The 18,384-nt window shown below is 43.7% G+C and overlaps 1 protein-coding gene across 1 annotated transcript in view; it reads right to left on the reverse strand.

Moving 5' to 3' along the window:
* Positions 1 to 18,384, reverse strand: part of LOC149285406 (dedicator of cytokinesis protein 3-like) — a 121,810-nt gene that overhangs the window by 51,701 nt on the left and 51,725 nt on the right. Inside the window, exons 5-13 of the mRNA XM_089495353.1 lie at positions 14,588 to 14,684; positions 9,143 to 9,291; positions 7,714 to 7,798; positions 7,219 to 7,260; positions 4,243 to 4,394; positions 4,034 to 4,115; positions 3,301 to 3,361; positions 2,963 to 3,110; positions 2,143 to 2,231 (exon numbers count right to left, since the gene is read on the reverse strand). Of these exons, the coding sequence (XP_089351479.1) occupies positions 2,143 to 2,231; positions 2,963 to 3,110; positions 3,301 to 3,361; positions 4,034 to 4,115; positions 4,243 to 4,394; positions 7,219 to 7,260; positions 7,714 to 7,798; positions 9,143 to 9,291; positions 14,588 to 14,684 (905 nt within the window). The remainder of the gene's footprint in view (positions 1 to 2,142; positions 2,232 to 2,962; positions 3,111 to 3,300; positions 3,362 to 4,033; positions 4,116 to 4,242; positions 4,395 to 7,218; positions 7,261 to 7,713; positions 7,799 to 9,142; positions 9,292 to 14,587; positions 14,685 to 18,384) is intronic.

Raw genomic sequence — 18,384 nt, forward strand, 5'->3', positions numbered from 1 at the left:
TAGATCTTCTCAGTGGCACATTTCTTGTACAACACATATGTGTTGTACATGGCAACCTGGGTGAGGTAAATGGCCACCTTTTTGTACCAGGTCTTGGTCTTACGCAGCACCAGGTACGGCTGCAGACACTGGTCAGAGAGATCTACACCCCCCATGTTCTTGTTGTAATCGGTGATGCACTGAGGCGTGAGCCTCTGAGCATCACCTTCCCCACGTACACTGCCAGGCACCACCTTCTCGTTGTGTATAGTGGAGAGGATATACACATCCTTCCTGTCAGTGTACCTGAGGGCCAACAGCTCCTGACTGCGCAGAGCACTGGTAGTGCCGCGCCTCTGCCTTGGGTAGGTGAGTTTTTTAGGATAACCCTTGCGGGTTGGCCTAACAGTGCCACATGCCGGGGTCTGCTGTAAAAATAAAAAATGAAACAGGTCTGGGCTGGTGTAAAAGTTATCCACCCAGAGGTGGTAGCCCTTATTCAAATAGGGGGACAGCAGGTCCCACACTATCTTCCCACTAGTACCCACAGATTGTGGGCAGCCAGGGGGATCAAGGTGACTGTCCTTCCCTTCGTAGATTCTGAAGGAAACAGTATATCCCGTCCCACTCTCGCAAAGTTTATATAACTTTACACCGTACCTCGCTCGCTTGGACGGGATATACTGTTTGAAGTTCAGTCTACCCTTGAATAGGACCAGGGACTCGTCTACAGCCACATTTTTGTCGGGGGTATAAATTTCAGGGAATTTACGTGAAAAATAATTAATAATGGGCCTCAATTTATATAAACGGTCAAATTGGGGGTGCTCTCTAGGGGGGCATTGGGAATTGTCGGTAAAATGTAAAAATCTTAGGAGCCCAAAGTACCTGTTCCGGGGCATTATTTGGGAAAAAGCAGGGGTGGATATTACGGGATCTGTGCTCCAATAGGAGCGTATCGTGGGCTTTTTCACAATGCCCATCATAAGGGTCAGGGCCCAAAATCTTTTAATTTCATGGGAGTCAGTGGGGTACCAGGTCTGGCTTCTGTCTCCTTGGTCAGCTGCCTGACACTGGGCTGCATAGAGGTTTGTTTGAGCTGCTAGCAGCTCAAAAAACTCGGGGGCAAACATTAAATGGAAAAATGACTTTGGCTCGCTAGCATCGATGTCACATCTGATGCCAGGAGTCGCAGTAAAAGCAGGGATTACTGGGTCTATCATATTTGGGGGCACCCAATTATATTTAGAGTCAGGCTCTCCACGCCTGGCTTTGCCAGATGGACCCTGGCCATCATCGTCTTCCTCTGACTCGTCATTATCTGACGCACAGCAGGATTCCTCAGATATTGGATCAATATCTGATGCAGTCAGAGTGGCCTCGGCGTCTGACGCCGTCAGAGTGGCCTCGGCGTCTGACGCGGTCAGAGTGGCATCGTCATCAGACTGAGTGAGGCAGTCATGAGCCTCCTCAGCGCTGAAGACATGTTGCGCCATTGTACCTACCTGGCCAATTTCTAAAACACTACACTATCCCCAATATATAATGTGGTTTTGCACTAAGCACTGCAGCTCTGCAAAACGAACTCTCTCTGTCTCTATCTCTCTCTCTCTCTCTCTCCCCCAGTGTCGCACATCCGGCAGTAATGTCACTGACCTGGATGTGGTTCAGTCCCCCAAGGCTAATGACACACCAAGTTGTTACAGGGGATCGGGCTGCAGGGGGGGGTCCAGGCTGTCAAACGACAGCCTGTTCTCCCGTGCAGCGGCAGGGATGTGTTCCTGACGCTGCACGAAAGGCTAGACGTCCCGGTACGTCTATAGGGGATTGAAGGGGTTAAAGCCATGCGTTTTTCCTGGATATGAATGGTTTGGAATCTGTATACATAGTAGGGAAAAACTATCACGTTCAGCTTCAGGAGCTCTCCGTGGTGCTGAACTGAACTAGTATGAAATGAATGGTGATTTTAAACTAATCTGTGTATGGAGTGACTTTTAATGTATTTATGGAAAGTCTATGGTATTCAATAAACTGCTGAATGTGGATTTTTGTGCTTCAGTGGTGACGGTACATGGGGCAGCTTCTAGAAGTAATTTTCAGAGTTCCTTCTACACTTTAGAAACCTGCAGAGACACCGGAGACAAAGCTTTGCTGTGCAGTTACCGTAGTTGGAGCTGGGTGTAGAGTACTTGGTGCTGGTCTTGCGGATAATATTTTCATGAATTTGGTACCATTCGCTTTCGTTATTACACCTGAAAAAAAAGAAAAGAAAAACTGCTTAACTGCGTGATTTAAACAGGTGGAAAATACACAAGGTACATTTAATTTCTCTACATTGAATTATTCAGAACCCTAAATAAACCCATGGGATGCTATTAACAGAATAAAATAATATCGGCCATCATGAGTTCAACGTCTAAGAATTTGGGTGATCCTAAAACACTAGCTAGATAACTAGTTGAATAAGTAACTTGGTGCTGAAGACCACAGTTGTACAAAAGGACTTTAATATTTCATGTGTAAACATAAAAATAAATTAAAACAATAATACTGTGCTAGCAGAATTGCAAAGAAATTTATATGTTTTAATTTTAACTAAAATTTTAAGAAATGTATAGGAAAACCACAAAAATGTGTTTTAAATGTGTTGGTTCTACACCATTTCTAGCGGCACCAATGCGATCTAGATTCTTTATCATAGAATTGGTTCCGTTTTTATATGATGTCATATGGTGATGTCATGAAGAAGTAGAGCCTGATATAAAATATATATATTATTCTCTTAACATATGCATTTGTTTCCAATTCTTCTAGCACAACACATAAAACCTTTTATCCTGTACACGCAAACCCTTACATACCGTTTAGGTCTTTCCATAATTTGCTGGCAGGACTAGAAACTGCAAATCTATTTTTTATTTGCTCTTAATGATAAATCCTGCCCGGGAAATGTCCAATTCATTAGGTTTATGACTGCACTCACATATACACTTTCAGCACAAAGTCCTTCTCGTCTCGATGTTCACAGAGTGCCGGAAGCACCTCACCGAGGCTTAGCACAGCACACCCATAAGGGCGGCGATAATGGATATGAGGGGGTCCCTTCCGAGAGTCATTTAACAGCATACGGCCTGAAACAGAACACAAACACCACGGATTTCTGTAATCACAGCATTCCATATAGTATGTGAACAGATCTTACATTAATTGAACTAGACAGCTATGTTGTTTGTATGTGTATACATATTACACTTCTGTGTACACACGTGTCGCTATGAAGAGTTACATATAAAGTAAGGCAGACGTGTAGGAGCCACAAACCTATTCTGACGACATGAACGACGAGATGCAGGTCTCTCTTTACATCCTTACTGCTCAAGTCCTGCAAATAAACACACTAAAACGTCATATCTGCCTAAGCCTACAGGCCATGGACATTGTACAACATTATAGGAGATGCAAACAGGCCTTGCTCTTCTATACAGGCAAACCGGGGATGTCTAGGGCTCTGAGCTGGTGGTGGGGGTTGCCATGAGAAGCCATTCTTTCTCAAGCAAGTGGATGCTGGGGGGGGGGGGGGGAATTCTGGAGACGGTTCATCTGGGGCACCAGAAACACAATGACTGGATCCGCACATACTATACCGGAACACCACTGCAGTTATGTTAGTGGATCCATTAACCTTTGCCTGCCATTGATGCCTTTTTTCTCTGGCAAAGGTTTATGGGATTTGTAGTTCCTTTTAGTCACAGAGACCCATATTACCCCAGCCCCACAGTATGTGACACTGCATTTATACACCTGTATGCCTTCACCCCTTACACATATCTTAAGTGTTTTACATTCATTTATTTAGCCAAAAAGGTAGCTCAGACACACGAGAAATAAAGCCAAATGTATGGGAACAACATGCATTTAAATATAAAGTCCCAGTGATCATGGTGCAGAAAGTTATACTTCCCATATCATAGAAAAATGCTATCCGGTGTATATTTGCCTCTGTATAAATAATATTCTACATGAATACCCCTGATATGAGTACCGGTGTACACACCGTGAACAGTGCACACAGTTTTTCTGCCTTCTCTGGGTTTCTGGGTCCCCCGTTCTTGTTCAGTCGCACCATAAACCTTTCACTGTTGGACGAGAAGAGACAGTGTTTAGTACAACCAAGCCCTGGAGGCCAGGTTGACGGCTGAACCAAGTGTAATGGAAATGATACTGACAGGAGAGGCCTGTAAAAGAGGTGATGACAGGTTTCACCTGATCTGACGTGCTTCCCTCATGTCATACAGTGAGAAGAAGAGGTCCACATCCTCCCCAATGTTGTTGTGAGTGAAGCTCTTCAGATTGAGCAGCAGGTGGTGTGGAACGGGAGCGCGTGGCTCCTTGTGACGCTGCCGCAGGGTGTCTGCCTGTGACAGAAAAGCAGGTCACCTTTCACCAACCTGTCGTTATGATTTTATGATAACACTCTCCCTTTCCATTTCTGTTCTTCGCTTCTCTCTCACTCTGTCTGTATCTGTTTGTGTCTCTCTCTGTTCATACCTGTCTAAAGCGCTCTTGGGTCTTTACTGCTTCTAAAATATTAATCTTTTTACTTATCTTGAATGTATGTACTATGGTTCCTCCAATATCATATTTCTATGCCTCTCTACCATTGACCCTCAGCTTCTCACAGCCTTTATGCAACCTACCACCCAACCCTCAGCCTATTACAATTATTTTGCCTAATACCACCGAACGCCAGCTCTTCCACAATTCAGTGTCCTGTCAACCACTCTAAGCAGTTTTTCTGGTATTTCTGCTCCTATTACTTATTCTCAAGTTCAGCCCATCTCTGTTTCCATTGCTAGCCATCCACAGGTTATTTCAGTCCACTTGCTCCTTGAAATTCTCCCACACTCCCCATCTCTCTGTGGCTCAGTAGCGTACCTAGCGGGGGGCGGGGGGGGCGGTCCGCACCGGGTACCGCTCATCAGGGGGGTGCCAATTTGCTGGCACCCCTCCAGAGACGGACAGTAATGTCCGCCACTGGAGGAGCAGGCTCGCAAGGGAGCGGTATCGGAGGTCTTTAACAGACCTCCGGCTCCCTTGAGTGATTTTAAGCCGGGTTCAACCCTTGAACCCGGCTTAAAATCACTCAAGGGAGCCGGAGGTCTGTTAAAGACCTCCGATATCGCTCCCTTGCGATCCGCGCGGCAACAGCTGCTGTGCGCCGGGATTTGTTGTCAGATCCCGGCGCACAACACTAAAGCCGTGCCCACTGAACCGGAAGAAGACAGAAGAACTGAAGAAGAGGAGCGAAGAGGAGGAAAAGAAGCTGTAAGGAGAAAAGAGGAAAGGTAGGAAAGCATTCAGTGAGTGAGAGTGGATTGGTATATGTGTGGATTGGTATGTGTGGATTGGTATGTGTGGATTGGTATGTGTGGATTGGTATGTGTGGATTAGTATGTGTGGATTGGTATATGAGTGGATTGGTATATGAGTGGATTGGTATGTGTGTGGATTGGTATGCGTGGATTGGTATATGTGTGGATTGGTGTATGTGTGGATTGGTATGTGTGGATTAGTATATGTGTGGATTGGTATGTGTGGATTGGTATGTGTGGATTAGTATGTCTGGATTGGTATATGTCTGGATTGGTATTTGTCTGGATTGGTGTATGTGTGGATTGGTATGTGTATGGATTGGTATGTGTGTGGATTGGTATCTGTGTGGATTGGTATGTGTGTGGATTGGTATATGTGTGGATTGGTAAGTGTGTGAGAGTGATGGGTGTTATGCTGTACCATTTCCAATGTATTTTTCATTATATAATTATGCTTTAGTACATCATAACTCCCATCACTCTATACTGTTCCATACAGTGGCAGAGCTGGGAGACAGAGGCCTTGCACCCCCACCGCAGGACTCCTGAAAGGTAAGTGAACTTCAAAGGGGGAGAGGGTAGATAGTTAGGAGGGGGTAGATAGGGAGAAGGGAGTGAGATGGGGGGATAGGGGGTAGATAGGGAGAAGGGAGTGAGAAGGGGTAGGTAGGACAAAAGGGAGTGAGAAGGGGTAGATAGGGCAATCATACTCCTTTCATGCCAAGCCTGCGAGTACATCCTGGAATCTGGGTATGCCTGGGCATGATAGGAATGGGATTGCTGTTAACAATCATATATATATATATATATATTAATATTGTTATTTAAATGTTTTGTCCTATTTTGGTGTGTTACTTACTTTAAATACAAGTGTTAGATTTTTTTTATGGTGTGTGGGGGGGTCATATTCGGTTTTGGCCAGGTAAATGCTGCATTTTCGGTTTCAGTCCAGAATTCGTTTCGGTGCATCCCTACTACTAATGAAGTGGTAGGCCTACACCACATCAATGTTTGGCTTAGTATATAGTGATAGGAGTTATGCTGCACTATTGTCAATGTCTGGCTCAATGTATAGTGATAGGGATTACGCTGTACCACCGTCAATGTGTGCCTCCGTATATAGTGATAGGTGTTATGTTGTACCACCGTCATTGTCTGCCTCAGTATACAGTGGTAGGTGTTATGCTGTACAACCGTCAACGTCTGCCTCAGTATATAGTGATAGGTGTTATGCTGTACCACCGTCAATTTCTGCCTCAGTATATAGTGATAAGTGTTATGCTGTACCACCGTCAATGTCTGCCTCAGTATATAATGATAACAGTAAGTGTTATGCTGTACCACCTTCAGTGTCTGCGCCGGTATATAACGGTAGAAGCTATGCAGTTTTAAAGTGTGTATGGGGGGGGGGGGGGTGCCACATACAGGATCCGCCCCAGGTGCCAAATACTCTAGGTACGCCCCTGCTGTGGCTTATTCACTAAAGCATGAGTTTCCAGAAGGCTTGACTGACTTCACTATGCATTAGGTAAACCTAACAATGGCGAGCATCTTCTGCAAAAGAGGCTGTGTTATGACTTAATCAGTAAGATTTCTTGAAGGCCACCTCAATGCATTACTCCTCAGGGCCAGCTCAACCTTTCTTGCAGGAGAAAAGTTGGCCATTTATAGTGCACAGTGAATTAAGTCAGTTAAAACTGCAATTCTCTTATAAATTCCCAAACACCTTGTGCTTCCCAATCCCTCCAACTACTGAGACTACTAGATACTATTTTTCTGTTTCCAAATTATGGAGAGAACTAGCATCAATTTCCCCTCCATTGTCTTGCAATCTGTGCCCTCTCCTCTTTTTTTACAGGTCCCTCACCTGGTTTGTACTCTGCTGAACACTGTGTCGGCTTGTCAGGTGCTGTGGAGAAGAGGAGATAACTTCAGGAATATAACACATATGTTTATAAAGTCCCAGATGCGCCGTGCAACGGAACACGGTGGAGAACAATGAGACACAAAGGTGACCACTAAGAATATCAAACAGCAGTCGGAACACCATCATTTCTCATTATTGTAGAATATTTTAAACCTCAATAAGTTTAAAGTGAACTATGTTATTCGTAGGTCGTAAGTGGCTAGAGTGCGAGATGCAATTCCCAAAGTAACTGGTTTAGTGTATAATTCAACAAAATGTTTAATTGGGCATTGCATTAAAAACCACTAAGATCTACGGAATAGCTTCATCTTCAACAGGCCATGAATTAAACGAGTACACATAATTACTTAGGCAAAAATAGTTCATGTCACACATTTATAAAATGATTACAGGTTAAGTTCCAGAGGAACAAGGAAAATTATTTGAATGGCTCACCATTTTGTACAAGTCAGAGACACTGATCTGATCTGAATCTACTGCCTCGAATTCCTTGCGGGGGACTAAGTCCAGGCCCAGGTGTCTGAACAGAAAGAGAGAGGTTTCAGGGAAACAAAACAGGACTGAGATGTGGCTGCAGACGAGGATAGTAGATGATACAAGCAGAGCCGGCCTTAGGCGTTGTGGCGCCCTGTGTGGACTACTCCTCTGGCGCCCCCCCTCACTACCCCCCCCTCTCTGCCCCTTCAAACTACCCCCCTCAAACTACCCCTCCCCTCTGCCCGTTCAAACTACCCCTCCCCTCTGCCCCTTCAAACTACCCCTCCCCTCTGCCCCTTCAAACTACCCCTCCCCTCTGCCCCTTCAAACTACCCCCCCTCTGCCCCTTCAAACTACCCCCCCTGCCCCTTCAAGCTACCCCCCCTCTGCCCCTTCAAGCTACTCCCCCTCTGCCCCTTCAAACTACCCCCTCCTCTGCCCCTTCAAACTACCCCTCCTCTGCCCCTTCAAACTACCCCCCCGCCCCTTCAAACTACACCCCCCGCCCCTTCAAACTACACCCCCCCTGCCCCTTCAAACTACACCCCCCCGCCCCTTCAAACTACACCCCCCCGCCCCTTCAAACTACACCCCCCCTGCCTCTTCAAACTACACCCCCCCCCTGCCTCTTCAAACTACACCCCCCCACCCCTTCAAACTACACCCCCCCGCCCCTTCAAACTACACCCCCCCGGCTCTTCAAACTACACCCCCCCTTCAAACTACACCCCCCCACACTTACCTTGTTGCCGGAGTCCTGCGGTGAGAGCGGGAGGCATCCGTCTTCTCGCTCTGCCGCGGTGCCGGCATTTCATGTCTCAACATGAGATGCCGGCACCGCGACGGAGTCACGCAGAGTAAGGGGCGCCGAGCAGTTGCTGAGAACTTCACGAGCGACTGCTCGGCGCCCCTGCCCGGGACTTAACTTAAAACATTGGGTTTTTTTGTTTGTTTTTTTAAACTTTATTTAACATCATTCATGTTAAATAAAGTTTAAAAAAAACCCCAAAAAAACTGATGCTTTAATCTAAGTCCCAGGCAGGCGCCTCTGCTACCATGGCGCCATGTGGCCCCCCTAAGGCCGGCCCTGGATACAAGTCAATAGGTCATGTTTAGGGACTGGTTACAGATTATAAAATACAACAAGGAATGAATCAATCAATGAGATCAAAAAGTTAAGTAGTAAAACTTTAGGATTCACATCTATTGGGATCCTGGGATTTGTCTGGCCCTGCGAATTTTGGCATACAGTTATATAGGGGCCAAAAATGCCACCAATGTGATATGATTGATCTAAAACTTCTACAGCATTGGGCAACTAGCTAATACCTTGAAATGCTGTGTAGATCATGCTTTATTGTACATTAGGGTTAATCAGAATACTCACTCATTGCCCCAGTCCAGGCGCACAGTCAGGTGTCTCTTGACCTCTCGAACTTGGTCCTGTGTGAGATGACCTGACAGCAGCTGTCTGCGCAGGTCAATGATCTCGTTCATGACATGACGCAGCTTGTAGAAGAGATCCACCTTGTGTTTCTGGAGTTAGGAGAATTCGACAGGGTTGAGTAAAAGACAAGAACAAAGACGGGAAGAGAAAGGCAGGAGACAAAGGAGACATGATAAAAGGTGCATTTAGGTTTGAGGGATGAAGGGCCAGTGCAAAGGCATCAGACAAGGAAGCGCAGAAGGAATTTAAAGAGAAAAGCGAGAACACATAGTGAAGGTAGAAAGGAATACATACAAATGGGAATATACAATGGAAAACATATAAAAAAACAGTGATGTAGGAATGTGGTAGGAGGATGGAGAAGTGGGGAGACATAAAGAGAAAATATACTGGATAAGGGAAAAAAGAGAGAACAGCAGAGAGGGAGAGATGGAAGCCAAGCCGGCATGAGTCATGTTAGCTCATTTGCAGGCAGAAAGGCTTTGCACATGAGCACAAAAGGTGAGAATGTGTGCACAGCATTCATGTTTGCCAGTGATGAGTGCATGAATGTGCAATAGGGATCCTTTAAAACAACAGCTTCCATCAGCATTATACCTGGCATACATACAGCTTCATAATACGAGAAACCCCCCAAATAAGCAAAAATACAAAAAAAAAACCCAAGGTATAAAGACCAGCAAACCCAGTACCCCAAAAGCTGCAGAACCATACCCCCGCATAACAAACTAGTCTTAGGCATGGTCAACCACAGATTGAAGGTCAGTAGTACTGGTAGGTTGCAATGGAGGTTATGTCTGGGAAATTATTTCCACCCTTTTTTTGGGATGTCCGTGGTCAGTTCATATAAAACTTATATATATAGAAATATGAGAATTTATAGCGATCAATGATACAGTAAAGTACTGAGGGGGTAATACACATTCATAGACGGCGGCTGGACGAAGGAGGACCTATAGAAGGCTGTATGGAGCAAAAATTGTTGAGAAGGATCATACTAATCTATAAGAGAAGCCGTGGGGATGAAATACACTAAGCAATAGACACGAAGCTGTCAGTAACCAGTTATTAGTTGACTTGTGTTTGTCTTCCATAAAGTAACTACTGGGGTAATAATGGTTGTATGAACCTATAGGGGCAAGTATTGCTGTGGTTATATATGGCAATGGCATTATATATAAAAATAGCTAAAACTTGTAAAATTAGATATTGGAAAATATAGAAACTGGAATACTACGTGAAATAAGTGAATAAAAAAATAAATAAAAATAACAGTAATACTCCCCAAATGGAAAGCAGCAGCCAACAACACTCTTCCTTCAAGTGTTTAGACAAATAGACGGAAGATCATGGCGCGCATAAACATATGGGGAAAAAAATACAAAATAATAGTGTAATATGTACACACAAGTGATATATTACTATGATAGCCTGTAAACTCACAAACGGGCTGGATTAATCAGGCTCATCAAGGTGTCAGTAAGAAAGGTCCTTTAATATCTTCCAAAATCACAAAAATATATAAATAGACCGGCGATATCGAGATGGTAAGATCAGGATCAGCCTCTATTCCGGTATAATTATCTGCTTCTGCTGTCTCTCTCAACGCGTTTCGCCGGTGGTACGTCGGCTTCCTCAGGAGAAAAAGTCACTCAAAATCGCAGAAATATTGTAATGTTCCATGTATAGTCCGCGTTCCGTTTGTATTTGAAGTCTTTTCAAATTATCTTACCACGGATATACTGCACTATCGCCGGTCTATTTATATATTTTAGTGATTTTAGAAGATATTAAAGGACCTTTCTTACTGACACCTTGATGAGCCTGATTTATCCAGCCCGTTTGTGAGTTGACAGGCTATCATAGTAATATATCACTTGTGTGTACATATTACACTATTATTTTGTATTTTTTTCCCCATATGTTTATGCGCGCCATGATCTACCGTCTAAAATTAGATATTACAAGATAGTATTTTTGAGAACTTTTTGAAAACTTTAGGAAACGTTAAACTATTCATGCTTACATAATTAAATGGAAACCGTGAATAACAGAACAGAATTGATGGACTTTCATATGAAGAGGAGACCTCTGTGGTCCCAAAAGTTTAAATAACATTATGTTTTTTTTGGTTGTTGGCCCAATAAAAAGGTATCACAGCTTCAAATAAAGATTCCACTTAAAGGCAGCCAGGTTAGTTTCGATGAAAATGATCGATGATGTAACGTGAATTGAGTAAGTTGAGTCTGATCTTCACACAGTCACATAGTTTAATGCTCTGTGATTAATGTAAAGTTGATTTTTGGTGAAAGAGCCGCTTTTTGTCAGTGGTTATTCTTCCAGCCGCTGTGGCCTCTCCGAATCACTGGCCTTGGGCTGAACAGACAGAGGTCATTTGGTAACCCAATGATTTCGCCGCATGATTCAATTGCATCTATATTTACTTGGGGCACAATACATGGAGAGAGCAGATATTGGGGACAGATTTAGGGCTAGGCATGCACAGGGAATAGTATAATACCCGGGGACAGATGTCTACTGAAACCAGAAAGTTGAGGTCAGTTCGTTCACCACATAAAGCAATATATATAAAAAAGTATATTGAAACTAGGTCAAGCAACCTGGAGGCATTCCGCCTAGTCAGCCTCTTATTGGCTGCTGATGATGGGAGTATCAGTCATTCAGTGGTAGTGAAATGCAGGTTCCTCTCTCTTAGAACATCTGTACAGATCTACAAGCTCCCATCATGCAGAACCGGCTTTGCAACAAACAGATCCCCTTCATCAAAGAAGCACACCAGATTTATCCTGGATCACCCAACACTCCATGATTTCACTCACACTTGGGGGTGGATAGACGTGGAGGAGGTTTGAGTGGGCAAGTGCGGGAGAGAGAGCGGGAGGCAGAGAGGAGGAGTAGCTGCGTGGGAAGTGCATTGAGATCTGCAGAGTATCCATGGGAACTCATGGCACAGAAGCCACAATCCCCATCACTGCTGTAACAGCTCCTTATAGAGGCAGGGAAAGGGTTAAAAAAAATCATAAACGCTGCTAATGCAGACAATCGGGATGAGAAAGGGAAATAAAAACTCCCATAAAAAAATGTTGCTTTAGGAAAGAACATAAAGTTACAAAATTAACCATTTTAGTGCCAGGGAGGTGAGCCACAGAGGACTACTCACCATTACTCTCCTCTTTGGAATTGAATGGGTCAACAAGAGAAAAAAACATTGCAATAAACCAATAAAGACACGGTGCAAGGGGTTACTTTAGCTGCTACCTCTTTGGGCAATCCACTTCAGAATGAATTATTAACTTTTATTTATATAGTTTTTAGTGTTCTGATACTGGAATGACAAGCGCAAGTACCCAATGGAACTGCAGCAATAAAATGCAGTCTACACGTCACTGAAGCTCCAAGGGATGTCCAGAGTTTATACATAGCCCAAGGCAGTAACAATGTACTTATCTCTCATGCTCAGTGTAAACTTCTAAACAACCTAACATTACATCCGCGGAGAGGAGAGAACAGTGGCCTGGGTCGTGGTTATTGTAATAGGGGAGGACAGGCAACAGCCACGCGAGTTCACAGTGTGGAGCACTGCGGCACGGTGACAGGGTGGGGGTGGGGGCTCACAGTAATGATGGTAGAGTAACAGAGGGAGCCGCTCCGGGGCAGCCGTCCCAAACACACAGAAACTGGGTCGCTGTATTAAGGTCAAATCAGCACATGGCCAGATGTATAAACAGTGATAGCCTTTTATCTCTGCAATGGTAAACACATGTATGTTTATATATATATATATATATATATATATATTTTGAATCAAAGGTACATAGGTTATGTTTGGAGTTATGGTTCAGTATGGAAAAGGTAGTATACACAGAACCCGTGTATGAAAAGGGTTAGTGCATTCAGATCTCTGGTATTGGCAGAGTTAATGTACACATAGCAGTTGTATTTAAATAGGGGGGCATGATATATAGAGTGTTCAATCACAATTACTGGTTCCATTTTCGTGGTACACAAGGTTAGCTCACAAACATGGAGTACAACACAACATCACCATGGTAACTCATCGCTGTGCATTAATAGGTTAAACTACACTCACACTGTTCTGCGGCAGTATGGGAGATGTCAGGGCACATATTATTCCTCTATTCCTCTAATTCAATATGTAATGACCTCTGGTCCTTGTACTCTCCAGAAAAAGCTACCGCCATACCTAGCTCTCTGCAAATGAGTTACTTTACATTTTGTGAATACGGCAACAACAGATTCTGTAACACTATTACAAAAGAGGTAGATAGAGGTGACTACAAAATTAACAAAAACAATATATAAAACGAACAACAACATAAACATAGTGATACAGAAGGAGAACCAGAAACGTGCTCTGCAGCTCATGGAATCTCTGATCATTCATGGAATCTCATAAAATCTCTAGTCATTCACCAAAACGTACACTACTTTGAACACACATAATTTAACCTAAATTCAAGCAGGTATTACAGCTATCACAAAGAAAAACTGTTACTGCACACACCTGTCAGCTACAGCCTGAAAGGGGTTGCTGTACCCATTGCTTTTATTGCTATGACTGCTGATTTAGGAACCAGGTTACAACTGTGCTTTCTGTAGCCTGGCATACAAGGGGTTACCTCCCACACATGCACGCAGGGTATTCTGTCATGGATGTATGTGCTTAACATACACTGATGTGTTCCTGCAAAGACAGCGTAATTATACAGGCAGTGATTTGCTACAGCGCAGAATGCATTAAAGTGCACACGCACAATGCATGAACACAGCACAAAGCCAACATATGGCCGATGGCATTAACGTGATCATCATAATGCTACATGTTAAACCCATGTAATATGTAGGAAGCCATGTCTAAGATGGGCATTGTGTTTCCTATGTAAGAAACCAGACACATTTATATTGGGAGGTGGTCACTAAAACCACAACTCTCTTCCAAACTCTCCTGACAACTCAGTCTTTAGTGAATAGACTACTTTGAGCACAGATAGCTCCATACATGTGTGTACCTGGGATCTTTACACCCTGCTATCAGTTTTTTCAGTTTCTAACATCTAAGCACATAGAGCTCCCTATCTGTGTTTCCTTCGACTTCCATTACTGAACGCAATTTGCGTTACTACAGCAACAGCTACTATTATTTAAACAGAGAGATGTTCCAATCATACACCCCTTCAGTCCCTCCCCAAGGCCTGACAGGTCTACGGGTGTACATTTAACTCAACAATGTCACAGGCAAAATTCACCAACGACCATCTCCCAACTCCAAGACCTGAGCCGTGTTACCCATCCACGCACCCTGACCTCATGTGACGTCTGATCTAATCATGGTTAATGCCTTACCACATATAGCTGTTTCCATAGGGAGGCCCATTCTTGCAGCGTGGACGTCACCTCTGTGACAACAGGGTCTTCCACAGGGACCACTGTCTCATACTGCCTGCGAAGAGAAGAACGGAGTGTGTCACAAGATGACCCGAAGTGACAAAAAGCTCCCTTGAGACTGCAGCTGTGACCCACTAAGTATCCCCCACAGCCACATACTCATTCTCTGTGTCACCGTGTCACCCTGCAGTGCATTACAGCTCTATGCTTCAGTCACTTAGCGGTCTCTGGCTCTATTCCCCTAAGCCCGTTCTTGTCTGATGCACCCTAGGGTGAGAAGGAGAGACCTCATGTGTCTTCTTGCAGCTTTCTGTCTGTGTCACTGTGTCATTCTGATGGGGTTGACAGATTCCGGAATCTATCAACTGAACAAGGGGATCGGAAAATAAAAACCATCTAGAGTCATAAAAGGCAGTTTTGTGACCAGTTGTGCTTTCTAATAATAAACACATCTTAAAATAGCCAAGTTTGGGACCAGACATTAAAGAGCGCTGAGGTATAATAAACATTATGTTCCAAGGGTGTTAATTCAATAAGCTTGTTGCAAGCGGCAGACACCATGACAGATAGAGGTCTGTCCTGTGTAGAGTTTAGTTGTAGAATGTTAAACATACAGAATGTGTTGCTTACATGCTGTACACAAATTTGGTTCTCAAAGAGTTTAGGTTGATCCTTTGTTTTTCTTTGGGTGGTTGGAGATCCTGCCCTAGATCATCCAGATAATACACAATAAAAAAAGACACAATAAAAAAAGACACAATGGGTGATGCCTATACTGCCTATTTTTCTGAGGCACCCAATAAAATGGATATCGCCATAATGGTCCAAGAGAAGATGGAGTCTATAGTTGTGCCAACACAATATATTTAATGGGCCCTAAAGGCTGAGTGACCCAGTAATATGAGAGGTACAGCATTTTCACACGCCACTAGTGGCTTTATCACAGTATAGTGTGGGAGACACAGGGCAGAAGGCCCATCCCAACTGTCTCCATCACATTCTCACTATGAAAAGTGCAATTTATGTCATAGCTTACAGTCGCAAGGTACTACTGCCTGTATCACAGCATCACCCTGGGAGGTGCACCATAAGTGACCGATCCCTGATAATGCTTCACTGCAATTGCTGGCCGGTTTATCGATATGCACCGCCATCAAGGAGAGCATTGAAGCAGTCATGTGTTCCAAGACAGCAGATGCAGTCTACAAAGAAGACACACATGACTGTGTGATTGCATCAGTCTGGTACATTTTTAGAGAATATAGCCACACCAGTACAAAAAACATAATATGCAACTCTAATACAATTTACATATATCTCTACACTTGATTGAAAAAAGTCTTAAAGTCATTTAAATCCAACCTTTCCATGTACTCGTACTATCCCAAAGATAAAAGTATTATCCTTCCTAAATTCCTCATTCGGTCCTTCTGTGCTGTTATACCTGCACTTTACTCTGATTTGCCTCTGGGTTAAAGCAGAAACTGCACAGGAGACATTCATGCTTCCTAACGTTGGACATGTCCTGCACTTCATGCTCCTTGGTGAGGTCTCCAGCAGGTCAAAGTGCTAGCCGGTAATTAACTAAATTCCTAGGTTAATCCTGTAGCTCGTTCACACTTAAAGACCTATTTGTTTTCTTTTCATTCAGCTATTGCTCAGCTTTACTTATCACTTATTCATGAATTCATGATTTCAGCTCCTTATTTTGCGATCCTTCTTCTCTGCGGTGGTAGCAGTGGGGAGAAAAGCTCAAAGCACCACTAAATTCTCCCAAAACACGGCATAGTCATGGCTATATAACCATATAACAAGTAGTGGGCTAGAGACTACTTCTAAGACCAATGTTCCTTTTCGTTACTTCAATTGTCACTTTATCAACAGCAATAAGCTTCTATATTACAAAAAGTGATTGGATATGAAGAACCACATTCACCAGCAATTCATGGAGAAGATGATAACAAGTTACAGCCCACAAAATGAATACAATAGATGATATGTTTATGATGTGTTATGGACAGGAAACCTTTTGGACCTTTATGGACCTTTATCAAAAGGTTTAGGCAGCAAACGTACTTCGGTCATCAAAGGCGGTTTGCAGTAAATAAACCTAATGACGTTTCTTACAATGTTTAGAGAAATGTCTGCCAGAGACATCTGAGGATGGTCCCTAGATTCACATGACACCAATTCACTTGCCTTCCCACAGTGATGGAAACTCACCCACTAACAATGATCACGTTTTCACGCAAAAAAATGCAACATACACATCCCAGCATGCACCTGATCACAGCTGAGATTACCGTTTAGTGCCTTCTAATCGTCACTCATGTCAACCTGGCACACAATTTAGGATGCCACCACACTGATTATCGTATTCATTCAATATTTGACACTCAATTTTGATACTCCCATGAGTGTGAAAATATGTGTTTATCATCTATCCAGGTGTCATCTCCATTCCACATGACTTCAACATGCATAGATACATCACCACTTTTCTGACATCTCATCCACATATGTACTTATTTTGTTATCTGTGCACAAATACCTGTCAGCATGGTAATCCTATGACATCATGGCTCCTCCTCGCTACTCTGATGCCCCCTCCATCACCACACTTCTTCATCTTCTTAGCACACTATGACCTCGCACTGGATCACTGGCTCCTTCGCTATCCTGACCTGTGACTACATAGCATCGTATCTCTGGCCTAATGTTTTACCATCATTATGACACCCCACTGCAACACGGAAACTTCATATCAGAAAGGCTTCCTATTCCTCCCATACGTCCATATTGGCAGAACAGGAACAAGTCTGGTCTTATTTAAGGGGTGATTTCCACATCTAGCCCTTTAAAAGGATCTGCTCCAGAGTCTCCTGGTCTTTAGTGTTGTCTCTTGCCTACTTTAACAACACGCAGCGTCGCCCAATGACACAAAGTATCTCTACGACACAGTTTACTCCCTCACGCAAAATAGAATTATTACACATAGCAGCACCCCATTAAATATTGTATCCCCTTCATTCACAATATTACGCAACAGTATTGCCCCTTCACAACTTCTGAAAAGCATCATATGCAATACCACCCCAGCATTACACTGTTACACATTGTATCGCCCCCATCATACATTACGACATCATCATCATGCACCATATCTTTTATGACAACCAAACCCTGTCACACCCCCCAGACACAGTAACAACCCATCACTTTTTATGACACCTCCTCATCACGACACACATCGTGAGGTCCTCTCTGTCTCTCAAACATACTTTAAGATATGGCCCCCAAAATGTCTTCATGCCCATCAGAGCATCCAATATCAGATAACCCCATTAGGAATCATAACACAGCATCACGTCGTCACACCAAATATTCCGATCTATATATTCTCAAGAAGATTCTAAATATATGAAAATGATAAACAGTATTTTATACGGCTGCTTCACCAAAGGGGTTAAAGTGATGACCTCCCCCCTCCAAGACAGCATGCTAGTAGAATACACGCTGCCTGTCCCCTGCATGCGTCTGTTGTTTGTGACACATGTTCAGAGTGTGATAATAACCTGCCGCTACTGTCACGCTCAGTGAAAAGCACAACAGCAAGAGTCAGAGGGAAACGTGGAAACTGCCCAGGGGATTAAGGGTTATTTTGGGGCAAAAAAACCAGGGAGGTCAAAGGGACCTGGAAATGTGATAAACCAACGGGCTAGAGACAGGTGAGGTCAGATGGGCAGCAGCGGGGA

The sequence above is a fragment of the Sceloporus occidentalis genome, unplaced genomic scaffold (genome assembly GCF_023333645.1).
Source record: "Sceloporus occidentalis isolate IW3139 unplaced genomic scaffold, rSceOcc1.0.p SCAF_79, whole genome shotgun sequence".
Classification (NCBI taxonomy): Eukaryota; Metazoa; Chordata; class Lepidosauria; order Squamata; family Phrynosomatidae; genus Sceloporus; species Sceloporus occidentalis.